At 39.2% G+C, this 16,641-nt stretch overlaps 2 protein-coding genes across 9 annotated transcripts in view; one reads left to right on the top strand and one right to left on the bottom strand.

Annotated features, from left to right (window-relative positions):
- The window catches only part of TMEM204 (transmembrane protein 204), a 64,036-nt gene extending 47,456 nt beyond the window's left edge, over positions 1–16,580 (top strand). For all 4 annotated transcript variants that reach the window (XM_029577429.1, XM_029577427.1, XM_029577426.1 and 1 more), the window contains one exon: positions 13,651–16,580. In XM_029577429.1, coding sequence (XP_029433289.1) covers positions 13,651–13,895 — 245 coding nt within the window. In that variant the 3' untranslated portion in view covers positions 13,896–16,580. The remainder of the gene's footprint in view (positions 1–13,650) is intronic.
- The window catches only part of IFT140 (intraflagellar transport 140), a 298,079-nt gene that overhangs the window by 115,230 nt on the left and 166,208 nt on the right, over positions 1–16,641 (bottom strand). The window lies entirely within an intron of this gene.

Below are 16,641 nucleotides of genomic sequence, written 5' to 3'. Positions count from 1 at the left end.
CTCCGGCCCGGACCACCTCCAAACTCCCAGCTCTCGGGCTTGTCTCCGTTTCGGGGCCAGACAGCTCCCCTGCACTCAGCATCAGGTGAGGCAACATCCCCTCCTCCTCAGGCGCTCCAGCCGCATCATCGGTGAGTGCCTGAGAGAGAGCCATGCCGGGGTCACGCTGCACCGGAGGAGGGCGAAGGTCTGGACTGAGGGACGCCTCACTTGCCGGAGAACACAGCTCTCCCTGACCGCGTCTCGCATCAACTTCTTCGGCTCCCTATTCGACTGGTTAGTTCATGAAGCGCACGATGTCCAACTGCCCCAAAGGAGGTAAGTGTTCAGGAGGGAAAACTCTCACCTTCTCCTTGCGTTTGGAAGGCATAGTAATTCCAAGAATCAATTGAAGAGGAAAAAACAGGGGCTAGCAACGCTCAGCAGCCTAGCTATGCCACCATCTTACTTCCCCCCCAATTCCCATTTTTTTTTCTCATCATTAGTTGCCTATCCAGTGGTGAATGAAATTTAAGTTGACTTTATTGGTTCATAAATTAAGCTGTTCTTCATCACCCTGGATTTGTGCAGTGCTTCACATTTACAGGGCTCCCTGTATACTTTGGTCCACTTAGGCACTTTTGGATGTCCTATCCCCCCCATTTGGCACGTCTTGTTGAAACAAGGGAAAAGACCTTCTCAATCACTTTAAAAAGGAATTAAAAACCTTTTGTTTCAACAAGCCTTTGAGTCTGGCAATTAGTAAGATGCCATAGTTCTTGTTTGTGATCTGAGTGATTATTTATAGTTGGGATGTATTTTCTCTGTACGCTTTTCATTGTTTTGATGTATTTCCATGTTTAGCTATTTTTTTGTTGTTTTTTTATTTTATGTTTTATCGTTATGTATTAAATTGTACCCTGCCTTGAATCAGAGAGTTGAGTAGGTAATACATCTTTTAAATAAATATATTCCGCATTCTCCAGAAAAAATAATCGCTCAAAGAGGTTTACATAAAATACAAAATAGTAATAAAAACATATACAAATACTATCATAAAAAGTATAGATTCAATCACATAAAATCATACCCGTAATATTATTAACCTTATAAGGTTCAATCTCTTCCAAAATATTTAGTTAGTTTTAGCAAATTTTAGTTTTGCAGAATAACACGTTACACCCTTTCTATACCAGAACTATGAAATAAGAGACAACACTGATTGTGTGATTAGCTACTACTCTAAGCTAGGGTTCAGGCAAAGGGCCTGTGAAGGGATATGATCTGGCTCACTTAAATAGTTTTATTTTGGGCTTTGTGAGGAAGCCTTGGTTGTTTTCCTGCTGTTAGCACAAGTATTCATTTGCAATCGGCTGAACCTGAACTCAAGACAGCCCATGTTGTAGAAAAGATCATTCCTAAGTAGTACAATGCAAATATAAAAAATCAATACAAATAAGTTAGGCAACATATGCAACATCCTAGTTCCAACACAAAAGTATCAACTTTAGAAAACCTTTTTACTGTGTTGCATAGATAATCAAAGAATATGATACAGATTAGTGTAGATTCAACATGAAAAGGAAGTTATCGTTCACTTAGAAGTCAGGAATTAACATTTTTCAGAAACCTCAATAAAAATAAAACAGATAGTTCATTTTCTCCGTCAGCTGTTTTTGCTATAAGAATCACTCATGGTTTATTAAGAACCTTCAGACCCAGCCACTCAGTTATTGAGGCTTTTGTAAATTGGAACTGTCCACAATGGGCTTGGTTCATCCAAATTTGTGACAAACATTTCTGGTAGAAAGTTATTTGTAGTTTTTAATGAATAAAAATATATACACTCTATTGTTTAAAAAAACAAAACAAAACATGGTTCAAAAGCCCTGCATACTTCAGAAAAACTGAAGTACACAGGTTTTCACAGTAACTCTCACCCTGAATCACAAAATACATTATTACATTATAATGCTAAGTTGCTTACTATCTTTTTCCTGATATGAAAAGTTACTCTCTTCATGTTACCAACATCTGATACTAAGTGAAAAATAGAAAATGAGTATACTCACACTTTGATGCCACCAAGAACGAAGGGCAAGAAGTACAAAAATGTTTGCCTATCATACTACTTTATTTAAATAAGTTCAAAAGCACTTACCCAGGCCCATTTCATAGAATCCATGGAGAGAGAGAATACATAAAGGAAAAATACATGGGTATATCGGTCTTTTTTCTGCCATCATCTACTACGTAATATATATAATCTTGTGTATACTCTATATTATTAGAGAATATATGATGGACCACAAATCTAATCACAAATTATGATACACAGAAAATCAAAGACTATATCTGATAAAGAATATACAGAATCACAAAAGATAATCTCAGAACCGCATACATAACACTAATAGAAATTTTAGTAATTTGCTACTGAGGAATTAAAATGGGATTTTTCTTATGAAACTGAACAAATATAATTTGGAGGTTAGAGTAATGACACATTTAAGCAACCAAAAAAAAAATCTCATTCTTACAAAGTAATATCCCAGGAGGCACATTTTAAATATAGTAAGTGACGCAAAGTCACAGAACAATATAGGTAATATGACTGTAGCAAATGCAGTAAAATGGGGGACAAGACTTTTATTTTTAGATACATTAATGACAGGAGGAAGTGCAAAAGTAGCACTGGGAGACTCAGAGGTGAAGGAGAGGAATAAGTAGTGGTTGACAAAATTGCTTAACAAATATTTCTGTTCTGTGTTCACTGTGGAAAGGTCAGGAGCAGCACCACATAAAATGAACACAAATTGAATTGGAAATGAGGTAAACCTCAGTCGATTTTTGGAAAAGTGTTTTTGTGAGGAGCTAGTTAAACAAAGTTGATAAAGTGAAGGGGCTGGTTGGAAAACATTTGAGGATATTAAGGGACAATACAGAAGTTATGGCAGCTCCACTGGCTGACCTTTTCCATGCTTCTTTAGAATCAGGAATAGTTCCAAAGGAATGAAGACAGGCAGAAGTGGTTCCTATTCACAAAAGCAGAAATAAGGAGGAGGCTGGGAACTACAGGCCAGCTAGTCTGACCTTTGTGGCAAGCAAATTAATGAAATTGTTGCTAAAACAGAGAATAGTTTTGTTTCTGGAATTCAATGGATTGCAAGATCCAAGGCAGCATGGTTTTATCAGAGGTAGGTCCTCTCAGATTAATCTGATCGATGTCTTAGATTGGGTGACCAGAGACCTGGATCAAGTGAGAGTGCTAAATGTAGTGTGCTTGGATTTTGGTAAGGTCTTTGACACAGCTCCACATTGATGACTTATAAAACTGAGCACCATTGGTATGGGGTCCTAAAGTGACTGACTGGGTTATTATTTATATATTTATTTACAAATATTTGATATTCTGCTTTTATCCAGGAATGGTATGAAAGTGGATTACAATCAATTTTGACTAACAGGTACATTAGCAGAAACAAAAGCTGTTGGGGAATTTTCAAAAGGTTTTACATGTGTAAGCAGGCTTTTGAAAATTGCTACAATATATGCTACATTTACATGTATACATCTTTTTGAAAATCTCCATGGTGTCCAGGTGAACTTAGTTCTTTCCTACAAATAGAATGAGAAAAGTCCTGGTTGAACAGTCATGCTTTTGCTTTTTTCCAGAAAATGACGTAGCATGGTTGCAGGCAAATGATTACTGGAACCTCGTTTCAGATCTTGGGAGCTTAGTAACTGAAGGCACTCAGTCTTGTGCAGATCAGATTCACAGACGTCAGGGGTACATGAGTGAAGGAATGAGGGTTGGAGTTCTCTAGAGAGGGTGAGGAAGGCAAGGAGATGAGAGAGATATTTGATTTAGATTTATTTATATGCCACCCTTACCCTGGGTGGCTTACAACCAACATATACATTACTACAATGAGATAAAACTATGACCAATTTAAAATAACATATGAAATAAAAATCAAGTGAAATATTCCAAGGCCTGCTTGTTCACACATTTGAAGACAAAGTAGTGGTTTTGAATTTTATTCTGGTTTCAACTGGGAGCCAGTGCAGTCTGTAAAGGATGGGCCTTATGTGGTCTAATGCTTTGCCCCCTACCAAGATTCTGGCCACCATATTTTGCACGAATTGTAGGCATTTCAAGCTGGTCAGGGAGATACCATTCAATAGCAAGTTTCAGTAATTTAACTGAGAGATGATTAGTGCATGAATAACAGGTTATGCTGATCAAGGTAGTTTCTGAATCCGGAGGAGGTACATAAAGGAGGCTCTCATTACATTAGAGATGTGGGATTCCATCATAAGATTTGGGTCAAGTTGAACTCCTAAGCTTCGTACAGATTCTTTGGGCTGGAGGGGGTGTCCTGATAGGCAAGTTTGAGACCACAGGGGATGACCTCGGCAGCTAAGTCAAAGGAGTTCAGATGTGGAGGGGTTAAGCTGGAGTTTATAGTTATTAGGGCCATTGACAGCTATTGAAATTGGTGATGCGAGAAGCTTAGTCAGATCCTATTTTAGCACATCTGCAAACAGGTGAAATTTAATATTGAATTGAATAAGGTCACAGATTGGATGATTGTACTGTAATAGTGAAGAAATCAGGGAGAGAACAGAACCCTCAGGCAGTCCACATTTGAGATTTTTAGGGGTGGATGATTTGTTGGCATACATGACAGATTGAGTTCTGTTAGACAGAAAAGATTCAAACCATGTAAGGGCAGTACTTACAATGCCAATGTTTCTTAGGCACTGCATTAGGAGACTGTGGTCAACCGGCTGCGGACACTAAGTGGGAGGTGAGAAAGGGTATATGAAGTGATTACAACCATATTTGAGTCAAAATGATCTAAAATATATTGTGCATATGCTTATCCTTAATTGGTTGGACAACTAACAGTTTGTTGCAAGGTATACCAACTATTATCCTTAACTCAGTACAGAACAATGAGGCCAAACTTTTATGTGGTGTTAAGAAATATGATCATGTTACACCATGTTTGGAGCACCTACATTAGAGGGCACCTACATTAGAGGGCATCCTAAGTATTTGAGGGACCTAGGATCTTCTAAAAAAGCAGGCTCCCATGTCTGAGCAAAATGAGACAAGAATGCACAAGACAGGCAGCTTTCAGTTATCAGGGCTTCCCTGTTATGGAATTCTTTGCCACTGACTTATGCAAGAACTCCAAACATGAGAAATTTAGGAGGGTATTAAGACCTGGATGTTTAGGAAGGCGTTTTAGCTCTTAATGTTATCTTAGAGAAAGTATGTTCTATGATAGATAAAGTATGTATTTCAGTATTAGAATTTGTGTGATGTATTTGCTTGGGGATTAATGTAGTTTTATTGGAGTTGGGGCCTTGTTGAGATTTTATGAGTCTATGTTTATTTATTTAAAAATACTTATTTTTCGCCCATCCAAATTACAAAAAGCCCATCCATAATAAAAACAATAAAACAAACTTAAATACACAAATCAACAGTACATAAAAACACAATACTGTAATTGCCACTAAAATCATAAAAGGCCTTAATTATAAACAGTGGTGGGCTACTCAGGTATTACAGCTGAGCTCCCAAAAACTTCTATAAAAACAAATACCTCATCATGTTTTTGGAAGGATTTAATAAATACTATTTATTATTTTATTTGACATGTTTTGTGATGTTAGACCAGCACTATGTTTGTTTTTTGTTATAAATATAATTATGTAAAATGTTTTTATTTTTGTTATGATGTATTTTGTTTATTATGTAAACCGCTTTGGGATAAGAGAAGGCAGTATATAAATACAATATATTAAACTAAACTAAATGGAGTTCATTCTATGGAAAGGGGTGCTATTAGCGGTATCCTTGAACCAGTTCTTATCAACATTTTCATGAGCAACACTGCAGAAGGGTTGCCGTGAAAGGTTTTGTATTTTTCAGATTATCTGCAACAGGATAGACAGCTAGTAAGGTGTGGAAAACATGAGGAATGATCTAGAAATGGCCTAGAGTCCGGCAGCTAAGATTTAATTCTAAAAAAAATTCAGAGCCATTCATCTGGGCTGCAAAAACCTGAGGGCCGGATTTTAAATGCCCTGCGTGCGTAAATCCGGCCGGATTTATGCGCACCGGCGCACCTATTTTGCATAGGCCGCCGGTGTGCGCACAGCCCCGGGACGCGCATAAGTCCCGGGGCTTCGTAAAAGGGGCGGGGAGGGGGCGTGTCCGGGGTCAGGAGGCGGTTCGGGGCGGGACTGGGGGTGTGGCGCCGTCCCGGGGGCGTGGCCGAGGCCTCCGGACCAGCCCCCGAGTTGGGTGATGGCACGCCAGCAGCCCGCTGGCGCGTGCAGATTTACACCTGCTTTCGGCAGGCGTAAATCTGCCAACAAAGGTAAGGGGGGATTTAGATAGGGCCGGGAGGGTGGAAAGAAAGTTCCCTCCGAGGCCGCTGGGAACAGGCAGCGCACGCCGGGCTCAGCGCGCGCAAGTTGCACAAATGTGCACCCCCCCTTGCGCACACAGACCCCGGATTTTATAAGATACGCGCGGCTACGGGCGTATCTTATAAAATCCAACGTACTTTTGTTCGCGCCTGGTGCGCGAACAAAAGTACGCGCTCGCGTAATTTTATAAAATCTACCTGCAAGCGAACAGCACAGCATAAGAGATGAAATTCTTCCAATGTGCGAAAAAAAAAAGCAGGATCTGAGGGCGATTGTATCAGATGAGCTTAAGGTGGCCAAACAGGTGGATAAGGCAATGGCAAAAGCCAGGATGACACTTGGCTGCATAGAAAAAGAAAAAGTCAGCAGAAAAAAAGGAGGTGATATTGCCTCTGAATAAGTATCTGGTGAGACCTCATTTGGAACACTGTGTACAATTCTAAAGGATATAAATCAGCTGAAGGTGGTTCAGAGGGCTTCTACTAAAATGGTCAGTGGTCTTGATTCTAAAGCATATGGGGACAAAGATCTAAACATGTACAGCCTTGAGGAAAGGCAAGATAGGGGAGATATGACAGACATTTAAATATCTTTGAGGTATCCATGCACAGGAGAGAGGCCTCTTTCAAAGGAAAAGAAGCTCTAGAATGGAGAGTGGGAGGGGAGGGTCATGGGATGCAGGTGAAAGAAGTAATGTAATGAAATATTTCTTTACAGAGAGGGTGGTGGAATTGCTACAACCACCCCATGGAGGTGATGGAGACAAGGACAGTATCCAAATTCAAGAAATCATGGAATAAACACAGAGGATCTCTGAGGAAATGTTAGGGATTGAAAGTTGAATGTTTGATGTGGATAGGCAGACCAGATAGGCTGGATGGTCTTTTTCTGTGGTCATGTTTCTATGACTCTGAAGACACTGCAGTTGGAAACTAATGCATATATGGAATGCAAGAAGAATTTAAGTCAAGAAAAAAAAAGTTCAGTATTATTAATCAAGCGTTAAGAAACACTGCCTGTTTTCACTTCATTATAAAAAAAACTCCACTGGTAATCACCTCTTATTGAATAATTTCACCATAACCGCTATGCATTTAAATTCAGACTTTCTAGCCTCCTATCGATTTTGTACTTGGACTCGGCTATTTATGTACTTATCTTTTGTATATAGTTTTGATGATATGTATATAGTGATTTGCTGTTCTCAATTTTATGTAAGGGCCCTGCCCAAAAGTTAACCTGTTTGCAATGTTATATGTAAGGGTTCTGCCCAATGGTTCCTGTTTAACTGTAAACCGATACGATGTGTGAACGGCTATCGGTATAAAAAAGACATTAAATAAATAAATAAATACTGGGTTGCCCTTTAATTTTTATCTTTGTTGAATTATTTACCCAAACATTATAAGAAAAACATTTTTTAAGAAGGAAGGGAAAGTTTCATACTTCATACTGTTTTCCCAAAAAACTGGGTGATACATTCATTTGTAATCATTAACAATCCACCTCCAACCACATTTTTTGTTTTTTTATATATTGCGTGAATTCTTTTTTTTTTAAATTAATCTTAAAGCTGTGTCAATCTTCTATCTCTGAAAGCAACCGCTTCTCATGTCCCAATTACACCATATGAACTTTTTTTTTTCAAAATACTTTTTTTTTTATCACTAAACAGATAAGTCGGTTAAAAGTTCAGTTCATATGGTGTAATTGGGACATGAGAAGCGGCTGCTTTCAGAGATAGAAGATTGACACGGCTTTAAGATTAATTTAAAAAAAAAAGAATTCATGGAATATATAAAAAAACAAAAAATGTGGTTGGAGGTGGATTGTTGATTACAAATGAATGTATCACCCAGTTTTTTGGGAAAACAGTACGAAGTATGAAACTTTCTCTTCCTTCTTAAAAAATGTTTTTCTTATAATGTTTGGGTAAATAATTCAAAGATAAAAATTAAAGGTTGACCCAGTATGGGAGGCTAGAAAGTCTGAATTTAAATGCACAGTGGTTATGGTGAAATTATTCAATAAGAGGTGATTACCAGTGGAGTTTTTTTGGTTATCAAATTTAATATCCCTCTAGACATATTATTATAGTGCAGATATAAATTGGTAACTTCACTTCATCATAGACACAGCCCCCATTTCCCTGTGTTAGCTCAAGTGTAGATTCTGTGACAAATTAGAAAATGTCGCAACAGAGTTTCTGAAATTCTACCAGCAATTATGTGGAAGGTTTGCATAAATTTGCATATTAAATAATATAAACTTTTAAATTATTTAATGAAATTGTCTAACTTGTCATTTTCTGAAATTTCTTCTGTGTCCCACTTTATTGGGTTCTTTTTTGGGAGCAAATTGATTTTAGAAACAGATGCTTGGAAGAAATCAGGGGGATAGAGAACAGAGAAAGGGAAAAGGATCTGGAGGGGATCTCAGAGGAGGTAGAAGGGATTTCAGACATGAAGGGGAAAGAAATGGGAGGAAATGGAGCATCAGGGAGCAAAGGAACAAGAGGGAAAACAGGAGAGAAGGGAGATTAGGGGAGGTGGAAGGACACAAAAGGGATCCTTAATCAGGAGAAGGAGGGAGGATCTACTCATACCCCTTTCTCCCAATGCTGATTCCTTTTCTCACTCACACCCCACAGCCTCTCTGATCGCTTTCCTCTCTTTCTGCCCCTCCGATCCCCTCATCTATTCTCTCTGCACCTCCCCTCCAACAGCCTCACTCACTCTCTTACTCCCACCTCCCAATCCCAGTTTGGCTATAGGTGGAATACAGTAGAAGTGTAGCACCTCACGCTTCATTCTTCTCTACTGCCTAGGGCTGTTGCATACTTTTATCCATGCAGGACACCATAGTGCTGTGTGATTAGAACATAAGAAATTGCCATACTGGGTCAGACCAAGGGTCCAACAAACCCAACATCCTGTTTCCAACAGTTGCCAATCCAGGCTACTAGTACATGGCAAGAACCCAAACACTAAGTAGATCCCATGCTACTGTTGCCAGTAATAGCAGTGGCTATTCTCTAAGACAACTTGATTAATAGCAGTTAATGGACTTCTCCAAGAACTTATCCAAACCTTTTTTAAACCCAGCTACACTAACCACATCCTCTGGCAACAAATTCCAGAGCTTAACTGTGCATTGCATGGAAGAGAATTTTCTCCAATTTGTTTTAAATGTGCTACTTGCTAACTTCATGGAGTGCCCCCAGTCCTTCTATTATCCGAAAGAATGAATAACCAATTCACATTTATCCGTTCTAGATTCTCATGATTTTAAAGACCTCTATCATATCTCTCCTCAGCCGTCTCTTCTCCAAGCTGAACAGCCCTAACCTCTTCAGCCTTTCCTCACAGAGGAGTTGTTCCATCCCCTTTATTGTTTTGGTTGCTCTTCTCTGTACCTTCTCTGGAGCAACTATATCTTTAAGAGATGCGGGAACCAGAATTGTACACAGTACTCAAGGTGTGGTCTCACCATGGAGCGATACAGTGGCATTATGAGATTTTCTGTTTTATTCACCATTCTCTTGCTAATAACTCCTAACATTCTGTTTGCTTTTTTGACTGCCATAGCACACTGAGCTGATGATTTCATTGTATTATCAATTATGACGCCTAGATCTTTTTCCTGGGTGGTAGCTCCTAACATTGTGTAGTTATAACATGGGTTATTTTTCCCTATATGCATCACCTTGCACTTGTCCACATTACATTTCATCTGTCATTTGGATGCCCAATCCTTCAAGTCTTGCAAGGTCCTCCTGCAATTTATCACAATCCGCTTGTGATTTAACTACTCTGAATAATTTTGAATCATCTGCCAATTTGATTACCTCACTGTTGTATTTCTTTCCAGATCATTTATAAATATATTGAAAAGTACCAGTCCAAATACAGATCTCTGAGGCACTCCACTGTTTACCCTTTTCCACTGACTGTGTTCCATTAAACCATGTCTTGATATATGCTCTGTGATTTTGATCTTTAGAATATTTTCTACTATTTTTCCTGGCACTGGTCAGACTCAATGGTCTATAGTTTCTCGGATCGCCCCGGAGCCCTTTTTAAATATTGGGGCTACAACAGAGAAAGATGATGTAGCCTAAGGTATTGCATTGAAGTTGTCTTCCTCCTAACAAGCTAGGAGTGGGAAGAGATACAAGGACTGCTGCCACTGCCAATGCTCCAGTTCCTGGTCGCCGATGGCAATTCCATGAGAATTGGGAAATACTACCAGAAATGCTAGATTTGGTGACTCTTCATGTGATTGTGGAATCCCAGAAGAAAATGGGCCCCGATTATAGATCAGTCAGTTCACTTTTTTCCTAGGTCTGCCTGGATCTCTATTTCCTGTAGGTTGATTCTGAAGAGCTTCTTTCAGGAATCTTCCATTCTTTCTACTGTTACTTGCATAATTCTTCATGACATTTGAGTTTCTCATACACAAAGAGATTGTTTAGTTCTTTTCTCATCTCTTCACTCCTAATTCTATCTTGTCTATCACATCCTTTAACTAACTGTAAACATTTCACTTCTGCCACCTGATTTCTGCTAACACAGCTATGCATAAAATGGTAAACCATGTTTTGAATCCTCAGAAAAAAAAAAAGGTGAGGATGCATTTAGCAACCTCCCAAAGAATTCTGAGGCTGAAGCATTGAGGCTGGATATAGGATCCTTACATGCCCCTTTACAGTGTAAAGGTGGCGTGATGACAGTACTGGAAAGGAGGCTGTCTGCTGGCAGGGAACTGCTCACAGTCTTCTTGATGATATGGCCTTGAGAACAGCTTTTGGAATGCACTTTCCACGTGTTTCTTTGATGGCTTACTAGACTTGTTTTTTTCCAATTTCCCATTGTGAGGGGTGGAGAAGATATTTTGGCTTGTTTGAGTTCCTCCATGTTTTGGTGGTTGTTAAGGAAGTGTTTTTGACAGGAGTGGGAAGAGATGATGTTATTTTGTTAGTATGGGGTTATTTAATCAGTTATACTTAATGATCTATGTGCTGTTCTGTTTTGTTTTTTTTAAATACAATAAGTTACTAAAGAAATGCTGAAACCTTACATTTTCAAAAGATCAACCTAACTCAGGGAGCTGCACAGTTAGATTTGGTTATTTGAAAATTTACACCTGCTTAGTGGGTAAAAGCATGCAGTATTTTATACAACACATACTTTTACTAGCATAAAAAAAAAAGAAAGAAAGGCAACCATATGGGTATGTTTAGGTCAAGAGGAATAAACTACAAGTCTATAACTGAATTTTCAAATGTACAGACATGGTTTTCTACACCTAAGCCATCTGCAGAAATAGCTGGTGCAATGCATAAAATAATTTTGTAACCCATTGTGTTTAAGTGAATTTTCAAAAAGAAACTACCTGTTTGGGTGCAAACATATCTGCACAATGCCATTAGGTTGCTTACTGAAAACTGACTCAGGAATATCAGAGCTATTTTCTAATTCATATTATATATACATGTGAGGCATTCTCTCTGACATTTAAAAGGTTACTAGCGTGTAGAAGACCCAGGATTCAGACCCTAAAATCAGTTTCCGTTACCCAGTCTGGCCAGAGGTGGAGCAACGAATGAAAAAGGAGAGAACGACCAAAATGCATTAGATGAATTAAACAACCAAGGCCTCAATCTGTTTAGGCGTAAGTTCATGGGGAGTCAGAAAATGATAAGATTGCGGCTGGGGATGCTCATTATGTACCAGAGGGGCGGTGTTCCTGAAGCAGGCTCCATCGAAACATCAGCCAGTGTCAGAGGATTCAATAACAGTTTATACTTGGTGCCTTTGCAATTTGTTTCTGTGTACGGTTTTATTTGCATTTGAAGAGAATCCTTAAAAAACACAGACAAATGGGGTAAATGACTGATTTTATCATACTCGGCCTCTGCAGCCACCATCAACCCTTTTCCTGATAGCCTTTGCATTTAAGCCCAAACAGAGTGAGGCCTTGTTTGTTTAATTCAGCTAATACATTTTGGTCACCCTCTCCTTCTTCATTTGTTGATGTTTATCTTGAAGTGTGTTTTTTTTTTTTTTTTACTCCTCTCTGTTTTTGTTGTTACTGCTCTTATAGCAACACCTGCTGTGTGGTAAAGAGCCACACCAGAGAAAGTTCTGAAGGGGATGGTGTCCTTCCTGTGTTCAGAAACAGGAAGCATCTGATTAAAGGAGGAAGTAATGTCCCCTAAGGCTGTGCACAATGATACCGAAAAGGAAGCACCTCGGGAGCCTCCACTCCCTGATATGAGAAGGATCCTCATTCTGGTCCATTGCTGCACAGCCACGCTGTAAGGATGGTAAGCTGGGGGGCTTGGGGGTTGAATTCGTTTGCCCATTTCAGAGTGCTAAATGTTAAAAGAGGGAGAAAATAAAGCAATACAAGTATCTTATTTACTGAGCAAAGAAAAACAAGAGCAAATGTTACCGGTTGCCAAACCTACTTGGAGGTGAAAGAAACCTGAAAGAAGGATTGGTGAGTAACTTTACTGATCCTAGCAACATGCCCTTCAATCCATCAGCAATCAAGCTGAAAAAGTCTACAAAGGAGGTTGGGGGTGGAAGGAGGAAGAGGAAGAATAATCATGCAGGGAGGTCAAATAGATCTAGCATTGGCAACCACATTGGTAGTAAGAATAAATAAAATCAACCTTTGCAGTTTTAATTTTCTTTTCTTTTCTTTTTTTTTAACACAGGATTCCCCAGTTCATTACAAACACTTCATAACCACAGGCAGCAGAAGTGGCATTTTTTTTTAATGATCAGATTACTACACAAAGAATAGATGTATGGAGCTGTGGAATTTTAGCTAGGTTTTAAGTTTCTCGAACTACAAAAATACTACAAAATCTTTATTGGCTGCAGAACAGAAGGAACTCCGAGGAATACAAAATGATACCTCCACAATACAGCACCATAACTGCCAAGACTAGTAGGACAAAGGAGCTAAGTGTCTCACCAATAATGTGATCGAAAAATACTTGACAAGTGACTTACAGACTTCAGGCTGGGTTATTATTTAGCACAGTTTTGCCTGGCCAATGTATTGCACTGCAGGTTTCATGTTCGGTATGAACACAAAGCCTGTTATGGTCTTTAAACTCCCAGAAGAGGATGCCAGAACAGTGTCACTGTCAAGCAAATTATCTCCCAACAGCTGTTTAAATATATTCTCTTTTCCTCATTGCAGGTTTTGTTCTGGTCATTGGGTTGGTAACTTTCTATCGCATTGGGCCTTATACTCACCTGTCCTGGTCCTGCTACCTGAATATTGGCGCATGCCTGCTGGCCACCCTGGCAGCTGCCATCCTCATTTGGAACATCCTTCACAGGCGAGAGGACTGCATGGCACCGCGGGTTATTGTTATCAGTCGCACCCTTACTGCACGCTTCCGGCGTGGACTGGAGAATGACTATGTGGAGTCACCCTGCTGAGAGCAGGCTTATAGGGGGAAAACTCCTCCGACAAAACCTGTGCTAAACTTTATTATACATAGAATAAGTTAAAACTATGAAAACAAGGATAATAAGTGCTGAAGTCTAATGGAAAAACTATCAACTTGATCGTTTGGCAGCATCACCTCTTTATGGTTCACTTTATATGCATATGTATAATACATATAAATATATATTATACATACATACACAGTTCCATCTACTCTCTGCTTTTGGAGACATTTACCATCTAAGCATCCAGCAGGAACTTCATATCCATGTACCAATGATTTCAACTGAGGCAGGGAGATAAAACTGTTCACAGGGATTGAAGGTAGGAGAAATATTTTTAAGTCTGTTCAGCTATTCCAGTTTTGGATTCTCATGCTCTAATCCTATGTCAAGTACACCAGAATGTATACAGTGGCAGCAGAAGTCTAGCAGAACAAATTCCCCCCCGGACCCATCTGAAATGGTTAGGATGGAATACTAAGGAGCTAACATCCAGCAGTTTGGTTTGACATTGACTTTTCTTCCTCTTTACTGTGTAATGACAAACTGAAAAATATTAGAGGCAGATCATGAAGGATAATATTTGTAATACATTATATATACAATTTGGTACACCAAATGTCTATTAATGAGAATGATTAAAAATATGTTAATTTATACCTATCTCAGTTACCTAGATATTGTATGAAATGGCATTATGCATTTTCCAACTTGTGAGAAGCACAGTCATTTTCACTGTCATGTACTGCTTGTGTCAAATTATTTGGTAAACATTACAGGCCCTATTTACTAAGCTGCATTATTGCCCAATCAATGCACATTAACTGATAACACAGCTTAGTGCAAAAAATAAACAAACAAAAATCAGGCCCAACACCAGTTACAAATAATGAGCTACACTGTATACAAATGCCTGCAAATCAGCTCATTATGTAAAACTAATAACTCAGCATATCGGAAACTTCACAAGTTATGTTATACAAAGTGAATTACACCTCAAGAGGTATGGTTACCTTTCTGCTGGAAGCTCTGCCACATCAATGCACCTAGCAATACTCTGGAACTAGCTTTTAAAGGGTCTGCCATGCCCAATGAAAGCTCCCCCATCCCAAAGTCTATGATGGGCTAATGGTGAATGCTGTGACAGCCCCCTCCTCCAGGATATAGTCTAAACAAGTTACCCTACTAAGTCCTGTCCTCATTTAAAAAATAGAAAACCATTACCAGAAAAAAACCCCTCTACCCCCCAGAAATCCCCCAGGCTTATCCTGAATATGAGGGTCTAATGGGGGCTGAAGCAATTCTCACTCGCTTCTGCCCTGCTGGCACCATTTTTTTTTTTTTTAAATGGCACCAGCTGACTCCAGGTGCGCCTTTGCCCTTTATACCATACATGTGAGACAAAAGAGCACATATAGATCACACCTGTCTCCTCTAAACCCCCAGAGAGCTCAGGGTAAACCTAGGGAGGGTGTTTCAGAATTTGGAAGGTGGCAAAAAGAATATTTTTTTTCTAATTGGAGTGGGACTTTGACAGAAGAGGTGGGGGTAATCGGTTTACAAGCTTGTTTGCTCAGGTGAGGGTGCAGGGAGAGTGCCATGGCATTTCCCACTAGCCCACAAGGGGTTTCGGGAGGAGAGATGGAGGCGTTTAAAATGGCCTTGCGGTCCTTTTAAAACATGGTGGCCACAGGAAGGGCAGGGCCAGGAACATGCAAAATTCCTGGCTGTGGCAAGGCAAGGTCAATTAGTAAACTGCATTAGCTGGATACTGCACTAATCTGATGGTAATTTATTTGCAGTAATGTTCTGTTTTAGCACGGTTTAGTAAACAGGGCCTTTTGTGATGCATTTCCTGAAACATTCATAACTTGTAAATAGTCTCTTCCCAAATTCAGGATATTAGACTGGGTGAAAAGATAATGAGAAAAATGTACTGAACAATTAAGAACACACACCTGCACTTATATTTTGCTGCACATTAATATGGTGGTCTTGTAACAGATAATGAAGTAATGTGGAAACTGACAAGAATTCTCACAAGTCAAATTGCAATAGTTAGGTTTGAAATAATGGGTTAAGAAAGGGCCAGGTAATCCTCTTAAAAAAAAAAAGTCCATGCCTGCCCAAAGAAAAACATATCCCACCCCTAAAAAACACACATTAAACAAGTAAAAACTTGACCTGCTTTAAATCTATGCTCTTCAACTGATTTCCCTGCCTAATCTCGTCCCTACTGTTTTCCTGTGTACATTGCTCCCTGAGAGCTAACAGTAAACATTGATTCATATTTTAACTGCACTGTATTCCAATATCATCATATTTGGAGTTACAAAGTAAATGTTTTTTTGCTGTGCTTCTGAACTGGTTACAGATGCACAGTGTTTTCTTTTCATTTTCCTCTGCATTATGTCTCTGCTCTTCTTTCAATTTAATCACGTATGTAACAATTATATGATGCTCTGAAAGCAGGACTCTCTGGTGGACCATCTGTCTATGTCTACTTTGTGTCCCTTTATGTATCTATGTATATTTGAAAGCACATGCCTTGTGTGGGTGCTGTGTGCTCACCACAGTTTGATGCTATCAGTGAGAATTATGAATTGATATAATCACCACAAACTAATTGTCCTCCTAGTAATAAAGGTTACTGCTATTAAAATGAGACCTTCAGGTTGCTTGTGTATGGCTGCTCTGTGAGTTCTAACTCAGAGATGCTCACTTTAATAGTTAA

This window comes from Rhinatrema bivittatum, chromosome 14 (genome assembly GCF_901001135.1).
Source record: "Rhinatrema bivittatum chromosome 14, aRhiBiv1.1, whole genome shotgun sequence".
Classification (NCBI taxonomy): Eukaryota; Metazoa; Chordata; class Amphibia; order Gymnophiona; family Rhinatrematidae; genus Rhinatrema; species Rhinatrema bivittatum.
Note: the sequence above shows the minus strand (reverse complement) of the source record. Positions and strands in the feature narration are given on the sequence as shown.